Source organism: Helianthus annuus, chromosome 9 (assembly GCF_002127325.2).
Source record: "Helianthus annuus cultivar XRQ/B chromosome 9, HanXRQr2.0-SUNRISE, whole genome shotgun sequence".
NCBI lineage: Eukaryota > Viridiplantae > Streptophyta > Magnoliopsida > Asterales > Asteraceae > Helianthus > Helianthus annuus.
The window spans coordinates 35,443,511-35,462,072 of NC_035441.2; the positions used below are offsets into that span (position 1 = coordinate 35,443,511).

Consider the following 18,562-nt stretch of genomic DNA (forward strand, 5'->3'; position numbering starts at 1 on the left):
GAAACGGGTCAAACCGGGTCGGGGGCCGTGACAGCATACTAGCCTACGGAAACACGTACGACATCAACGACTAGTACTTAAGGATGGGAGAGAAAACAGCATGAGATAGCATGGAACATTTCTGCTTTTATATGTTTTTACTCACTTTTATATAATTATTTTTATTTTAAAGTCTATCAGTAGTAAAACTTTATATATTTAATTATATTTGGGTGTTTGTTTGTTCTCATGGCTCCTGGCTGGTTTCCATTTTACCTTTTACAAAATTTCGCCTATAATAAAAATTAACTCAACCTCTTTGATACATAAAAGAGGGATAAAGATTACCAAGCCAAACATGGAAAAATGAATATATAGAACAATTGGTCAGCTTATACTTTGTATTATTGTCATGATTGAAAGGGGAGATTGTTGATGAACAATGTCATAAAAACAAACACACTCTTATATTTTTTTTTTTGACATCAATTTAAAATTCATAATTTCATACACTAATATATTAAGTAATCAACATCCAAACTTCGTATTCCATGAATGCTTAAAATGTTACAATTTTATATGATATATAAATTCTAATTTATTTCATTTCCTAAAACTAAGTATTTTTGAACTCTTGAGGGCTCTTTCATATTTTCAAGAATAACCTCTAACTTGTTGTGTAGAAAAAAAGAATAATGACAAACGTAGTAGGGCGTCACATAGCGGGGAAAGACAACATAACGCCCCATAGCGTCGTCGTACACCACTACGGTTGGCGGTTGGGGTCTGAATTTTAAATCCACGTGAAAATCATCACGTTGTTGCCCAACCTCCTCCACTCACACACATATATATACATACATATGTATGTATATATTGAAGGGGTTATATAACCCCCTTACCACTACACCCTCTTGTGATATAACGCCCCATAAAGCCCCTCTCTCTTATGCATTTCGTCACTTGTCGCATAACGCCCCCAAAGGGGCTTTATGACTACACATGGTCTAATAAGACTTACTTTATTGAATAGTAAGCGAATAAATGGTAATCAAGAAAGAAAGTTTCAAATAAAGGTGTTAGGTATATATTAATAACTATTATAGATGCAACATTATTTATGATCATAAAAATTATGTGAACATGTGATGGAAATGTCCCTAAAAATGATCATATTTTGATAGTCTATCCTGCAGAACTCCAGAACTCATAAGCACAAAGTTGCACTAAAATATCAAAAGGAATAAAAAAATGTTGAATGGAAGCATACTGGTCGTTGCCACGGTCGAATCATGTATTAACTGTGCAAAGGTACAGTAGCAACAAAAGAAGAATGATTGGTGTTCGGTTTAGAAATTGGGTTAGAAGCCCAAGTTGTAATGCATAAAAAATTTATACTCAAAGAATCCTTGATTCCACCACTGCGAGACATAGTGATATCTCACCGAGGTAAAAGTTGGGAAATGGTAGTAATATTAACAGAATAGACTTTTCCATGGGTTTTATTTTTCTTTTCTTCATCATATCTATTTGTTGAAAAAGCAGGCCTTCTTGGCATAGGCAGATCTTGATACTCATTCCTTAACATGGCTGAAACTTCCAACATCGATGGCCTGTGTGTCCATTTTTCTTCAACACATAGCAGGGCAACTTGGATGCATCTGTTTAATTTATACGTTGAAGAGTCATCATCCAATGAAGAATCTATGAACTCCATTCCTCTGCCTTCTTTACATAGAACATATGCCTGTAATTGTTTATAGTCAACCATCAACGTTGAAACATATTTGTGCAAATTAGAGAAAAAAGCGTACATATTCTAGGAGATTGAGGTTTTGATGTGGTCCATAGACGCTGTAGTTCTTCTTCCCACTTATGATCTGCAGTAGGAGAACTCCGAAGCTATAAACATCATATTTTCTAGAGTATAAACCTTGTTTTATATACTCTGGAGGAACACATCCACTGCATTGGACCAAGGAAATACTTAGAGAGCGTCTAAAGAATAGTGATCTATTAATAATGAAAGTTAATACACTTGAAACCAAAATTATTTGGATTAAACTTGTGAGCATACTTACTAGGTTCCAACAATCCGGTCAGTATTTGCTTCAATTTCATTGCTCTCAAAGCTTTTTGCTATACCAAAATCTGATATTTTAGGCTTCATATTACCATCAAGTAAAATGTTGCTTGCTTTCAAGTCTCTATGAACTATTGTTAGTCTCGAGTATTCTTGGAGATACAGAAGTCCTTGGATTATCCCTTCAATTATTTCAACCCATTTCTCCCAATTCAACATCAACCTTCTACTTGGATCTACACAAGTAATTTAAGGTAAACCAAAATGCGGGATCATGTAATTGACTCAATATTAAGAGTAAAGAAGACTTCTCACCAAAGAGGTAGAGGTCCAAGCTTTTATTCGGCATGTATTCATAGATCAGTATCTTTTCTTCCCTTTCAGTGCAGAACCCCAAGAGTTTTACTAGATTTACATGTTGTAGTTTTGTTGCAAATGTAACCTCGTTCTTGAACTCCTCAATTCCTTGTTTAGAACTACGCGAAAGTCTTTTTATTGCTATTTCTTGTCCATTTGATAATTTTCCCTAGTGATCCACAAGCATAAATTGTTCTATTACTGTTATTACTTTCCTAGGATAATGTATTTATTTATTTTATAGACTAAGCTTATGTTGATGTCAACGCATAGTTGTTTATGATCATAGTTACCTTGTAAATGTAAAATAAAAGACATAGGTACCTTGTAAACTGGTCCATATCCACCCTCGCCAATCTTACTTTCTTCTGAGAAGCTATTTGTTGCTTCCATTATGTCAGCAAAGCTAATTGCTTGGTGGCCATGAGTTGATGTTTTGCTTCTATTCATGACCTGTTTCACTATTAAAGCAAATAGAACATGTTATCCTCAATGTTACATGTTAGGCATTTGATACATAGGATTTCCCAATTTCCTTATAGCTTTTTAAACCGTGTAATATCACTTTAAACTATTTTAGTTTAAAGTATTTCATGGGTACAAGAAATCAATAATCATATAAGACAAAACAAAAAATTCTTAGGAAGGAGATGTTCTTTTCTGTGAGAATTCAAAGAGTTATTTCAATGATTGGAATCAGACCAGGTGATTCCTTTATACATGGGTTGAAATGTCATGACCTTCCATGAAAAGGTATGATAGGTGGGGTGTAGCTACAACAATTACAATTACAACAGCAGTAACTTTGTTCCAACATGAACTCAATTAGTAGTAATTTTGTTGCTAAGGAAGTGAGGTGGTAACTCTGTGACTAGGTTACCATCTATCCAGTTTTTAAGGTCGCCACCCTTTTTTTTATTCGATTGAGAATAAGTTAAGTAATTTTTTTTTGCGTGTGCCTCACGTGAATAAAAAAAAAATAAAGGAAGGAGGTTATCAACCCCACCCCAAGAATTAACAGAAGAAGAAAAGTTGCTTGGGTTTTGCGTGTTCAAAGAAAATAAAAGAGGGAGTAACATTTTGTTTTTTCAAGTGTTAGAGAAGACAAAAAAAAACCTAAATAGAATAACTCAACCCAAAAGACTAGTCTAATAGGTGAGAGAGTTGATTTGGACTAAAAATACCACATTTGTTGGCCATAACACCAGTGTGGGACAAGTCTCATACCTAGCAATGGTTCTAGTCCGTGTTACAGCCAAAACAGGAGATCAACTAAACCTAAAACACTAGTATGGTGGGTGAGAGAGCTCCTTTAAATTATAAACCCCATATTTTTTGCCCATACAACTGAGTCCCACACCTTGCAATGATTTCAATTCATAACATTCGACTCTCCTTAAGGGTCAACATCCTCATTAGTCACGGCTGGCTTCATCCAGATCACCACTCTGTGGGTCACCACTCCGAGCCTCGTTGGTAACTGCTGGTTCCATCCATGCCACCACTCCGAGTTTGGCTCTAATACCATTGCAAGGTGTGGTACTTATCCCACATTGGTTTATGGGCAACAAATGTGGGGCATATAATCCAAATGAGCTGTCTTACTCACCAGACTAGTCTTTTGAGTTGAGTTCTCTAATTTGGCTTGTAATAATGGTTTCAAAACTATCCCCCCCCCCCTCTTGACCTGGGATTAGGACAATTAGGGTGCCGATCAGATTCTAGAGATTCAAAGCACAACATTGTTCATGACTATTGCGATGAATTTGAAACTTTGCTTAATAGGGTCAAAATATCTGAAGAGTTTTCCGACGATTATGGGGTATATTGCTTAATTTTCAACCTTAAACCAGAAATTGGTGATATTCTTATGGAGTGTCACAACATGTATAATGGGTTGAAAATGGAATAGGTGATGTCTATGGCTAGATTATATGAACGATTCTCAATTCGGATTCATTTCAAGAAAGAAATATGGCAGAACTGAAAGAGATGCCTGATGATTCTACAAGAGCTAGGGGTTATTCAAATCAACTGGAATCATCTAATTCTGAGGTGAGTGTGTTTGTCCTAGAACCCAAATCTAATTCTTCAAATCAAATTGAACCATCTTATCTTTCTCAGTTCACAAAGGTGGAATCTGTCAACCAAATGTTTGGGGAAATGTCTAAAAAGGTTGGGGATGCGATTCAAGAATCATTTAATGGGGTTAATTCAGAGGAAAATGAAATAGATAAGAAAGATAATCAGGTTCACATTGGTCTTTATAATGATTTACATGAAAAGAGTAGTAGTGATATAAAACATGTTATGGTGATGACCCAAGAATGGTTGGGCAAGAAATTGACATCAATTCCGACGACATGTATCAAGTATATTCATAAGGCGATAATCGGGATACTAAAGTTCCACTTAGGGTGTGCGATGATAATTCGGATACTTAGGTTCCATTTGTTATGTCAAAAATTACACCTCTAATAACAATCTAGATAATTCAACTAATAAGGTTGAAAGCAAGTCGGGGTTTGAATCAGGATGTGAATATCAAACGAAAAATGCCTGATCATGAGATAATAAAAATGGTGTGTTTCCCTACTGGATTTGGTGTTGGAATTCTTCATCATGGAAAACAATTTAAGTGGATACATAGCGGTTGGGTTCGTAATAATTCGGAATGTAGAGGTGGTTAGGTTATGGAGTTTATATCCGTTAAAGAACTAGTTGACAAAAACACAAAGATGAGACCATCAAATGTTACAATTGTTAAAATAAGATAATGGGTTTTTCCTATTAGGTGGTAAGACCAAATGTTGGGTGTTATTTGATATTACTAAGGTTCCAAAAAAGGTCCCACCAAATAGGAAGATAGGAAATGAGAGAACATTGATGTTAGTGGTGTCAATATTGATGTTAGTGATGGTATAAATAGTTAGTTAGTTAAGTGTAAATATAAATTTGATGGGATTTTGGAGGAACATATAATAGCAGGCTTATATTTTTCTTACACTCATTATCAATGGGATATAGTTGTTAAAGATTGTTGTAGCAGTTATATTTGTGTGGTCATCCACATTTTTTTCTGAATCATCAAGGGCAGCTGAAATGTACTCTTTGATGTTAGAAAACTGTTAATCTAGATAGAGATTTTCCTTAGAGTTTTGCAGAACGAGAAAATAATGTTCATATGATATGAATTGATGATCTAAATGTTAGGACATGAGTATATATACATAGATTAGAATGGCGATAACTACCATATATATAAACTTATGATAGGTAAATATAAATGTAAAATAATAATATTAATAACATCTAGCTTATAAATATATATCTAACACCCTCCCGTAAGCTAGATCATCTCAGCGACATGTGCAGTAGTCCCTTCAGCCGAGTGAAATCCTTCAGCTGCAATGCTTTTGTCATAATGTCTGCCATTTGATCTTTCGTTGCACAAAAGATAACAGTTACTTCCCTTTTCTTGATTAAATCCCTGATGAAGTGATACTTAACCCTTATATGCTTGCTTTGTCCATGATAGACTAGATCTCTTGCTAAACAGATGGTTGACTTATTGTCACAATATATTGGAATTGAGTAGTCATTCTTTCCTTGCAGATCATCTAGAATTCCTTTAATCCATATGGCTTGACAGCCAGTTAAGGACAAAGCCATATACTCAGCTTCTGTCGAAGATAGTGCTACCACCTTTTGCTTCTTTGATTGCCATGATATAGGACCAGACCCTAAATGAAAAATATATCCAGAGGTACTCTTAATGTCATCTATATTTCCTGCATAATCACTATCACTAAAACACACAAGATTCTTCTTTCCTCCTTTAGAATATGTAATTCCTTGATCTTGTGTCCCTTTAATGTATTTCAGTATGCACTTAGCTGCTTCCCAATGACTCTTCTTTGGACATTCCATAAATCTACTTACCTTGCTTACTGCAAACATAATGCCCAGTCTTGTGTTGGTTAAGTACATCAAACTTCCAACTAAGCTTTGATATACACCCTCATCTACGAAATCTTCTGGGTCATCTTTGGACAACTTTAGTCCATATTCCATCGGAGTGGAGACGGTATTGCATTGGGTCATCCTATATTTCTCTAACAAATTTTTCATGTACTTTCTTTGTGAGAGAATGATATTACCATTCTCATAAAGTACCTCCATGCCAAGAAAATAGTGTAACCGACCCATGTCAGTCATTTCAAACTCCTTTTTCATTGAGTTTTTAAATTCTGTAATTAAACTCATTGAGCTGCTTGCTATTATTAAGTCATCTACATACAGGCATATCACTAGCTTTCCTTCTTTGGTGTCTTTGATGTAAAGAGTGTGTTCATAAGTGCATTTCTTAAACTCGTGTTGCATAAAGTATGAATCTATGCGACTCTACCATGCCCTAGGTGCTTGCTTTAAACCGTATAGAGCTTTTGAGATGACATACCTTTCTCTCTTCTCCTTGTTTAATGTATCCTTGAGGTTGTTCTATGTAAACTTGCTCTTTCAACTTCCCGTTTAAGAAGGCAGTTTTGACATCCATTTGATGAATATGCCATCCATATTGTGCCGCGAGAGCCAACACTAAACGAACCATTTCGAACCTGATTACTGGTGCAAACACCTCTGATAGTCTATTCCATATTTCTACTTGTATCGTTTTACTACCAATCTGGCCTTGTATTTGTCTACATTCCCTTTTTCATCATACTTTGTTTTATAAATCCACCTGACACCTATCGGTTTTTAATGTTTTGGAGGATCTACTACTTCCCACGTTTGATTTTTATTAATTGATTCCATCTCTTTATCCATTGCTTCTAACCACCTCGAATCCTTGCTTGCCTCTTCATAAGTTGTCGGATCAGTGCTTGTGTAAAGAACAAAATTCACCACTTGATTTTCATTGTATTTTTGTAACACTTCTGCATCTGTAAGTGCTCTTGAATCTCGGTATATGTTGTTGATACTCTTTGTTCGGATAACTTCATTATCTAAATCAGTTGACGAGGAATCATCGTCCTGTTGCTGTACATGATCTGCAGCCGAGTTACTCTCATTTTGCTGGTGGTTGTTATTTGTTTCCTGACTTTGTTCTTCATTCACAGAATCATTCAACTCCGGGTGTTCATCCGAAGTCAATTCACCTTGTGCCGTATTAGACGTATTATCTCCCTGGACTTGTCTCTCGTTGCCATCGGTTGTAATAAATAGAACATCAGATACTTCAGAATCGAAGACCCACCTTTTGTTTTCATCAAATACCACGTCACGGCTGATGATGATCTTGTTGGTTTGTGGATTGTATAACTTGTATCCTTTACTGTTTTCACTATAACCAACAAAGATTGTCTTTTCAGTTTTATTTCGCAGCTTGTCTCGATGTTGTTTAGGGACATGAACATAAGCCCAACAACCAAACACTTTCAGATGTTCCACATTTGGTTTCTGTCCGATCCATGCTTCATATGGAGTGATGTTTGGTCTAGTTTTTGTAATGGTTCGATTAAGAATGTAGGTAGTGCATGATACTGCTTCAGCCCAATAACAATTCGGTAGTTGTTTGATGTTCATCATGCTCCTGATTAACTCCATTAATGTCTTGTTTTTTTCGTTCGGCTATTCCATTTTTGTTGAGGTGAATAAGTATTCATAAGTTGGTGACGAATTCCATTAAGATTCAGATAATCTTGAAACATTTTGCTACAATATTCTCCTCCACGATCCGTTCTCAATGTTTTAACCAAATGATCCGATTGCTTCTCATTCAAAGCTTTAAACATCTTAAAGTAATTTAATGCCTCAGACTTGAATTTAAGAAAATATACCCATGTCTTCCGAGAATAATCATCGATGAACGTGATAAAATATCTACAACCACCTATTGATTCCGTTCTCATTGGGCCGCATATATCTGAATGGACGAGTTGTAGAGGTTCATTAGCTTGCCACGTCGTTCTCTTTGGAAAGGGTTTCCTTGCTTATTTTCCCAATATACATCCCTCACACACATTATCGTCCTTTTTCATTTTTGGTAGTCCAAACACTAGCTCCTTGTTTCCCATATCAATCAAGGTGTCCGTGTTCATATGACCATAACGTTTATGCCATATATTTGAAGTGTTCTTTATTGTCATATTCATTGCAAACTGTAAATCACTTTCAGGGTACAAGGGAAACATCTTATTGTTCGTCATCTTGACGACACCTATAACTTCACTACTTGCATCTTTGATGATGCATTTGTCCTTTTGAAATGAGACTTCATACCCCTTTTGTATGAGTTGTCCCACACTTAATAGGTTATGTTTCAAACCCTTCACACAAAACACGTTTGGTATCTTCCTTGCTCGTCCTCTAATCGAAATAGAGACATCTCCGCTGCCCAATACCTCCAACCGTTTGTCATCACCCATCCTCATCTCTTTCTTTAGTGATTCATCGAGCAGAGTAAACAATTTACGGTTTCCTGTCATATGATTGCTGCAGCCATTATCAAGATACCAACAATCGTTTTTAACTGTCTCTTCCATATTGAAGATCATAAACATTGTGTCTTCTTGTTCATCAGTTTCGTCTTCCTTGTGAATTAATACGTTATCCGATTTTTCACATTCATCATTTCATTGACAGAACTTGGCGGTGTGACCAAGTCTGTGACAATTAAAACATCTTATTGAATTCATGTTCTGGCCCCTGTTCTTGCCTCGTCCTCTTCCTACAACATCGTTTCGAGATGATTGTTTGTATCGGTCTTGATTGGAATTTAAAACTTGAAATGCATGTTCCACGGGGTTATCATCATACCGCTTCAATCTCAATTCATAAGATTGAAGAATCCCCATTAATTCTTCAGTGGATACATCTTCCAAGTTTTTTGTTTCTTCTACAGCGATTACTACTGACTCGAAATTTCGAGTCAAACTTCGTAAAGTTTTCTCTATGATTTGTTTTTCATTTATATTTTTTTCGTTCATTTTTAATTGATTAACTATGTGGGTTGTTCTGTTGAAGTAATCTTCGACAGACTCACCCTCCTTCATTTTCAATGAATCGAATTCACATCTAAGAGTTTGAAGTTTCACTGTTTTTACCCGATTCTCTCCCTTGTATGACTTGTGCAGAATATTCCATGCTTCCTTCACCAATTTTTCCAGAGCGATTCTTTCAAATACCGTATCGATCACTGATTGAAAGATTATGTGAAGTGCCCGTTTATCCTTTTTGATTGAATCGCGATATGTTGTGGTTGCCTCTTCAGTGGGATTTGATCCCAATTCTTGATATCCATCATCGACGATATTCCATAATTCTTGAGACTCGAGTAGAACTTTCATTTGTATGTGCCAGTGGTAATAATTCTGTCCAGTAAGTTTAGGAATCTGCGTTTGAATTCCTTGTGCTTGATTCATGTTTCTTGAATGGAGATTTTAGCGTGAAACAGATGTTTGAGACTTGGATTGATGTGGCTCTGATACCACTTTTTTAGAAAACTGTTAAGCTAGATAGAGATTTGCCTTAGGGTTTTGCAGAACGAGAAAATAATGTTTATATGATATGAATTGATGATCTAAATGTTAGGATACATGAGTATATATACATAGATTAGAATGGCGATAACTGCCATATATATAAACTTATGATAGGTAAATATAAATGTAAAATAATAATATTAATAACATCTAGCTTATAAATATATATCTAACATTTGATACGGCTTGGCAATGGGTTGAACATGGTTGCATTTCTAGTAACACCATACAAATTTAGGAAGAATGTGAGTGTGTTGAGAAACTGTTAACTAATAATTGGCTTTGCAATCTGCACTGATGTTAAAACAGATTTATCCCTTTCAGATGTTGCTAGTGAGGAAGTAGCTAGCATAGATTTGTTACCTACATTTCTCTCATTGTTATGGATTCTGCAGTGTCATCAGGTTCCACAAAAAACTGATTTGCTATGTGAATTTGCATACATTTTTGGGAATTGTATGCATGCAGTGCCTTGTGTTGGTGGTTACAAAAAAATACAGTGGTGCCCGCATACTTTGTGGACCAAAAGCATGTGCAAATGTAAGGGTTCAACTAGATAGTCAACCTGAAGAAATTTAACATCTTGAAAGGAAACGAATGCAGACGGAAGGTGAGCTCCATACATTAAAAAAAAAAGAAAAGGCTTAAAAGTTCACCTATTTGATGGCTTGAGAGATAGATTTCAATCACTAATGAAGAAATATAAGAAGGGAAATGAATATACTGATGAAATTCAAAAGCTGGAACAGAAAAGGGAAGAGTAATTAGTGGTTTAAGAAGCAGAAAGAAAATATGATTTAGCAAGCACTATAGAGTTGAAACATGAAGCACTTCAAAAGGTGGAGACTGCTATAGCAAGGCTTGAAGGAGTGGTATACATGTGACTATGCCTGAAACCAATAAGAAAAAAAGACATATTGGCCTACCTGGCAGGTTGAGAATGGCTCGGCTGCCAGTCAATCCCGTTCATGCGTTCGGTGGTATTGAGAAAACCACACTTTGCTAAGTCTCTTGAAGAACACTTTTGATGATGAAAACTTACGATTGGGATTGATATGTCTGAGTACATGAAGCAACACTTTGTTACCCGATTAATTGGTGCTCCACCTGGGTATGTTGATCATGAAGAAGGTAGTCAACTTGCTGAATCTATGAGGAGAAGATTGGCCAATGTTTTATTAATTGATAAAGAAGAGGAAGTTTATCAATTTGGTGAAGCTCAAGAAATCACTAATAGTTTTTCGAAAGATTTTTCACACTTTAGATTTGATAGTTTCAAATAGAATTTCTTTTCTTGTTCTGATTTTTGGGGACAAAAATCTTTTATGGGGGAGTATTGTTACATACTAAATAGTAGAGGGATTGATATTGTAATAGTTTAATAGTTGAGGCTCTATTGTGTAACTTTGGGTTTAACTAAATGTACTTAAACAATCGGATCAGTAAGAATGAACTATGGATGAACTGATTTGGGAATTTCCCCTGCTTCTCTCTTAATGTTCTTCTATCTTTTTATGGGTCTCGTATGCTTGATTACTAATTGTTCCATAAAATTTTTGTTGACAATACACCAAGGAAAGATTGAGTTATTTATTTATTATTATTATTTTGGTGATTTGCGATTGAAAAGTTAGAAAATATAAAAGGTGATTACCGAAATCTGTTTGACCGAGTGTTTAGGGTTCTGAGGTAAGTTTTTTACCAAGTTTGACCAACGGGTTCAGAAGAAGACTTTTTGTGAAACGTGAAATCATCCTTTCTTTTGTTTCGGTTATAATTTTGTCTTTCAATTTCAGTTTGGTATGGTCGTGTTTGTGTTTATCATGGCAGAAGACAGGAAGGTGAAAATCGTCAAGTATAATGGTACAAGTTTTAGCCGATAGAAGATGCAGACTGAGACGTATTTGGTTCAGAGAGATCTAGATATTATGTTATCATGGGTTAGACTAGAAAAAATGGAACTAACAGGTTAGGAATCAAAATACAAGAAATCCATGGCAGCTATTATACTGTCATTGTCAAAGAATGTGTCATATAACATCATGAAGGAAACCACAACATGTAGAATGATGTTAGCCTTATCTAACATGTATGAGAAGCCTTCGACAGCTAATAAGGTTTTTCTAATTCAAGAATTGGTGAATATTAGGATGAGAGAACGCATTCAAGTTACATAGCACATCAACAAGTTTAATTCGATTTTGGTCGGACTTGTGTGAGTGGACATCATATTCGAAGGTGAAGTTCAAGACTTGCTACTGTTATCATTTTTACTAGACAGTTGCTCTGAAATGGTTGCATCATTTTCCAGTTCAACAGATACCAATAGATTTACTTCTTAGGGGATTCGTGATCTTATTCTGAGCGAGGACATCAGAAGGAAAAGTTTAGGTGAATCATCTAGTGAATTATTGAATGTTGGCAGAGGAAGAAAAAATAACAGAGGTAGTTCAAGCACGAATAAAAAGAGGAGTCGCTCTATGGCTCGGAGTGATGTAATCTGTTGGAATTTCAAAGGGATGGGATTTTTAGGAATAAATTTCCAAATGAGAAGAAAGAATATAACACTGCAGCAAACCACCAAGAAGATGATAAAGCTTTAGTTTATAGCGTCGAGAAGAGTGTGAATTCATGGCTTATGGATTCGGGTGCTTCATTTAACATTATCCACAATAGTGGAACATTGTACAATCTGAAGGAAGGTGATTTATGTAAGGTAAGACTGGCGAATAATGAGGAAACGTTACAGGTATAGGTGACTAAGATTTGAAGACTTCAACGGCTCACAGACTTTTAAAGATGTCAGGGCCATTCCAAGTTTGAAGAAGAGATTGATTTCTATTGGGCAGTTGGATGAACAGGGGTATGAGGTTAAGTTCGGGAACAAGCAATGGAAGCATATAAAAGGGAATATAGTTTTAGCTCGAAAAAAGAAATAGGGTTCGCTATATATCGTCAGTTTTGGTTGTGGGAGTAACCATCCCAGATTAGAAGATAAACCAAATCAGGTTCATTAATCTCTTGGGCAAAAAAGGTTTGTTTTGCTGAAGATAAACCTAGAGTCACATGTTAGATTCAGGTTGAGCGTGCTTAAAAATGTTCAAATAAACCAGTTATGGGTTTTTGTGGTAATGGGAGCAATATTCTAAATGTTAAAGTCTCTCGAGAGGATAACCCTGGATAACCTACTTAATATGGAGAGTCTTGTTTGTTATCAGATTATCTAAGGATTCGACAGTTCGTGTCATGGGAGCTAGTAGAGACAAATGACGGATGAGAGAGAGTCTTGTTTGTTATCAGATTATCTAAGGATTCGACAGTTCGTGTCATGGGAGCTAGTAGAGACAAACGACGGATGAGAGGCAGACATAGCCATGACCAATTATATGCCATTTATAGTAGTCAAAATGGAGATTGTTGGGTACGTATTTTGGGTCCTGAATGCGCTTAACTTAGAGAGCAAGTTGCTTAACCCTAATTAGTCTCTATTTATATGTCATTTACTAGTAATCAAAATTAACGCCTCAACAAAGAATAACCTAGTTGCCACCCGTGGGCGTAGATCAATTTAGACCAAACCATGTAAATATTTGTGCTCGTTCATTGCATTTTGCATTACGTGTTTGTGTTTGTGTGCTCATCCTAAAAGTTTGATGTCACTAAAATCACCAACAGGGATGACGTCATAATCCAACAACATTACTACCTCTGTCCCACTAAAAGTGTCCTATTTTGAATTTTCAAAGTCTTTATTTGTAAATTTTGACTTTAATTATATATTTTTTGTGTTACATAAAACTTGATGAAAATTAACCAGATAAAAACACTTGTAAAACACACTCAAATCATATAACTTTCATCAAGTATTATCTAACACGAACAAAATTATTTAAGGTCAAAGTTTACAAATAAAGACTTTGAAAATTCAAAATAGGACACTTTTAATGGGACAGAGGAAGTATTAAATACATAGACCGATAACTTTTTGTATTCTCTCTAGTATGCAAGTAAGATTTGTAATGTAACAAGTCTTACCTTTTAATATGATCATTTTTCTCAGCTTACGGATTATGCAGACTAGTAGCAGGATAAAGGAAGCAATTGTGCACAAAGTAATCACCAATAATCGCTTGTGGTAGCTGTAAGTATCTTCTTCTTGTGCTGCAAAATTTGTAACGTAAGTGCGGGATAAAGCAAGCAATTGTGCACAAAGAAATTGTCAAAAGTCGCAAAGTTGTATATTTATTCCATGTAATCATTTTAAGTTGTCATTGTCATTGTCATTCTCTATAAAGAACCAGAGATAAAAGAAAGTGAAATTACATATAAAAGTGGTTTAAAAGATTGGGCAAAACTTATTGTGGTACATTCTTACCAGCAGCTATTGATAGTTTCCAGTTGTCGTCATTAGGAACCTGCCATACGCTATAACCAAGAAGCCCCTTCTTTTTAGCATAAGCAACTTTATTTGTAATAGCTTCAACATCATCAAACACAATCCCAAACGAACCAATTGCACAATAGTTCATCACATAAGTTGAATTATACTCTGAATTAACTCTGTAACTTCTCAAGTACTTCTTGATATACTCATAGCTCATCGACCCATCTTTTGTAATTGCCATACCCTTAGCCGGTGCACCAATGCCATCATCTTTCGGGTCCGCAAGGGTCCAGGCATAACCATGGTATGCTAAACCTAACACCAGCTGGCTAGCCGGTAATCCCCTTTTGATCCATAAGTTTATACCATAATCCGTATTCACCGGGCTAGATGGATCATATAGGGCTGCATGGGCCGCAGTGAAATTATCGATCGTCATAGGTGTATGATAGTCGTATGATCGAACATGCACCCAATCAAAATTTTTGCGTACCGAGTCAACCGGGTAACTCACCGAGTCGAGTTCAGGCAAGTAATGACCTTTCATGGTCAAGATCAGTTTTTCTCGATCAACAGCAACTCGCCACTCGTTAAATAAGATCCCTAAGCTGGTCATGTTTCCCTTTGTACTTAACAAAGTAGTCGCGTAAAGATCTATCCCTTCAAACCCATAACGCCTAGCCATTTTTATTGAAGATTCAACGAAACTCTTTCGATAAGCGGGGTTTTCAGCCATTAAGAAAAAGTTTGATGAGTTCTCGTCGTTTCCATGATATTCGTTCCTGGGTCGTATTGACAAAAGTGGTTTAACAGATGGGTTGCTTTTTTTTACCGTGGATACAAATGTTGACACGTATGGCTCGTCTGATGGTAATAAAACGAGCTCGTGGGTTGAAGAGTTGATGTATGCAAAAGCACATATGAGGTGAGTGAAAAGAGCCGTGTTTATGTTGGGTATAGGGTATTCGCTACCGGTGTACCAATAACCGGCTTTGATCCATGTTCGTGACATCGAAGGTTTCCATTGTAAAGAGAGGATGATGAAGAGGAGTAGAAGTGAAAGGATACTCATAAACTTGAGAAACAATTACAAGGAAATTTGGTGATGATTGTTTTTTTTTTCTCTTTCTCATAAGTCGTTCTCTATATATAGCAATTTTCATGCTTCGTGTGAATTGTGAAGTTTCCATTTTTGTCCATTCATACTAATCAAGTAACATTATGAGTTTAGATATTATTTGTATTTTTAGTATTATTGTAACGATTTTCCTTGCAATATTTCGAACTATTTAGCTAAGTTTATTTAGTTTTTAAACGTATATATATTGATGATGAAGCATAATCACATTTATCTTATACCACATATTTATCCTAATCCCTTTTTTATTTTAATTAATGGACGAGAATACGTAATTTTTAGGGTAAATAAGCTTTAAAATACATATGTGACTATAATTCAGTTTGTTTAAAAAAATTAGTTTGTAATTGATGTCAGCCTTATATTTAGATACTGCTAAATATTTCACTAAGCTTTTGTCAGAGATTATCATATTATTGTTATGAATTTTATGAGTAGGATACTTATCTTTTTCCTAGAACTTGCATGTGAATTTTCAAGGTTAGACCATTGAATTTATTTTTGTGGACTTTCATTTTTGTCCATTCAAATTTTATTCAATGAAAATAGTATGAAGACGTGTGAAATAAGTTGATGAGGTTTTGAATTTTATTTAACTAGTTTTTGCCCCGTCTGCGTTGCGGGGCATTAAACCGAATATTTCTCAATTTCCTAATATGTACGTTTGTATTTTGCTTACTTGTACATGCTACTCATAACACGATTTCAATAAAAGTTACATCGAGTCAACCAATTAAAAAAATGGGCCAAAATGGTTAGTTATAGAGACCATGTGGGTCAAAATGGTTAGACTTAGGGGCCAAAATGGTTAGTTATAGAGACCATGGGGACAGATATGTTAAAAATTCTCATTTTGGACTAATATAGTAAAAAGTGATATAACCACCGGTGTATAGTAAAAAGTGATATAACCACATGTGCCTAAAACGTAATTTACACTAAAATAGAAATAAACAAAGTAACTGTTCAAAGGACTCACAAATTAATATAAGGATAAATATTGTCTTTGTTACACAATATTATAATATATTTTACTAGAATATAAACCAGTATATTATATGGATAAAATATAAAAAAAAAAAGTTAAATGCCATTTTAGTTATTGTGGTTTGCGTCATTTTTTTTCTAATTTAGTCTAAATGTTTCATTTTTCGTATGTGAATACAAAAAGATTTCATATGTTCATGAGAAGGACAATTCGGTTATTTTATATGTAATTCTATTAACTAGAAGGGCAATTCGACCATATACAATGACCGAATTGCCCTTCCCGTTAACAGAAAAAATGTATAAAGTTAACCCAGTAGACTAAAATGGCAAAGATGAAACATTTTTGGACCCAAAGGCGAAAAATGAAACCTTTGGACTAAACTGAAAAAATGTTACAAACCACAGAGACTAAAATGGCATTTAACTCTAAAAAAATAGTAGATTAATTATTAGAGTAAACTACCATTTTGGTCCCTGTTGTTTGGACACTTTTGCCATTTTAGTCTAAATCTCAAACTTTTTAAATCTGGGTTCTTATGGTTTCACTTTTATTGCCATTTTAGTCCACAATTCAAAACCCCCCCTTTTTTACTGTTGCAGCATGTCTATTTTATCTTTTTCTTCAGGGGCAATTTTGTCCAACTGATTTTCATTTAACATATTAATAATTAATAAACTAAATTAAATATAGAGTAAACTATCATTTTGGTCCCTGTGGTTTGGGCACTTTTGCCATTTTAGTTCAAATCTCAAACTTTTTAAATTTGGGTCCATCTGGTTTCACTTTTATTCTCATTTTAGTCCAAAATTCAAAAACCCTCTTTTTTACTGTTGCAACCTGTCTCTTTTGTCTTTTTGTGCAGGGGCATTTTTGTCCAACTGATTTTCATTTAACCTATTAAAACAATAATTTTTTGTGGGTCCCATCACACCCACACTTCTTCTACCTTTCTATCCTCTGCATAACAACCACCATCCATCACCACCTCCACCACCATCAATCTCCACCACCGCTACCATCTTTCTCCACCTCCACCACTGCTCAACGTCACACCCAATTATTCTAATAATACAGTTTTAGGCTCCAATTTTGCACTTGTTTTCGTCATACTTCAACTGCCATCTTACCACTTTCTGACATTAAACAATACATTTTCTCAACCATTGTTGTTATTATCGAGTCTTGGTGCTAAGCACCCATATTATCTATCAGAGTACATATATATTTTTTAATCTGTATATATTCTTTTACCGTAGTGGGTGCATTCTACTTAATTAATTAGCACCCAATTTTATTACTTTTCTTCAATGATTCATCAGTTAAAGCAGGAAATTTTATTAATCTGAAGCAACTTATAATGGAATCTGGGTTTCATCAAAAACATCAAAAGGTGAGATGGGTATGTTCTAATTTGCGTTAAATACAAATTAAAAACACCCATTTGAAAATCTTATCTTTTGTGTACAGAAACAGACATGGAGGACAGTTTTTGACATTGGCTTACCAAAGTTTAGGTGTTGTTTATGGAGATTTAAGCACATCACCCTTGTCGAACCCGTACTCTTTCTGGACCATGGAGAGAACCGCTGTCCATTACCTTGACAGCGACGTTTTGGTTGTTAGTTAGGGTTCCGCGGTAGACAGAGCCGAAGCCGCCTTGGCCGAGATGGTTGGAGCCGGAGAAGGAGGCGGTGGCAGCGGGTAGGGCGGAGTAGGGGAGGTTGTGAGGTGGTTTGGAGGAGGGGACGGTGCGTTTGCGTGTAGTGCACTTGCGAAAGCAGAAGGTTAGGGCTAGGATGAAGGAGAAAGCGACGGTCATTGGTGGAATGAGATGGAGCTGGTGGTGGTACGATGGATGGATGTGGTGGTGAATGGCGATGGCAGTGGTGGTGCACGATGGTGGGGAATGATGGTTGATGTGTGAGAGAAAGAAAGAGAGAGTTTGGGGAGGTGGTTATAGCAGAGATTTGGGGAAGAAGATGAGATATAATAAAAGGGTTTATTTTGGAGGAGAAGATAAGATATAATTTTATTTTATTATTTTAATTAAATATTTATTATAATAAAACTTGTAATGACCAAAATA

At 35.5% G+C, this 18,562-nt stretch overlaps 1 protein-coding gene across 1 annotated transcript; it reads right to left on the bottom strand.

Moving 5' to 3' along the window:
- Positions 1 to 1,233: 1,233 nt before the first annotated feature.
- Positions 1,234 to 16,567, bottom strand: LOC110908485 (putative cysteine-rich receptor-like protein kinase 35). The gene is made up of 7 exons (XM_022153430.2): positions 14,339 to 16,567; positions 13,999 to 14,124; positions 2,744 to 2,880; positions 2,378 to 2,588; positions 2,061 to 2,298; positions 1,794 to 1,944; positions 1,234 to 1,726 (listed from the first exon to the last, which is right to left on the bottom strand). The coding sequence occupies exons 1-7, from the start codon at positions 15,417 to 15,419 to the stop codon at positions 1,421 to 1,423; spliced, it is 2,250 nt and encodes a 749-aa protein (XP_022009122.1). The 5' UTR covers positions 15,420 to 16,567; the 3' UTR covers positions 1,234 to 1,420.
- Positions 16,568 to 18,562: the final 1,995 nt, after the last annotated feature.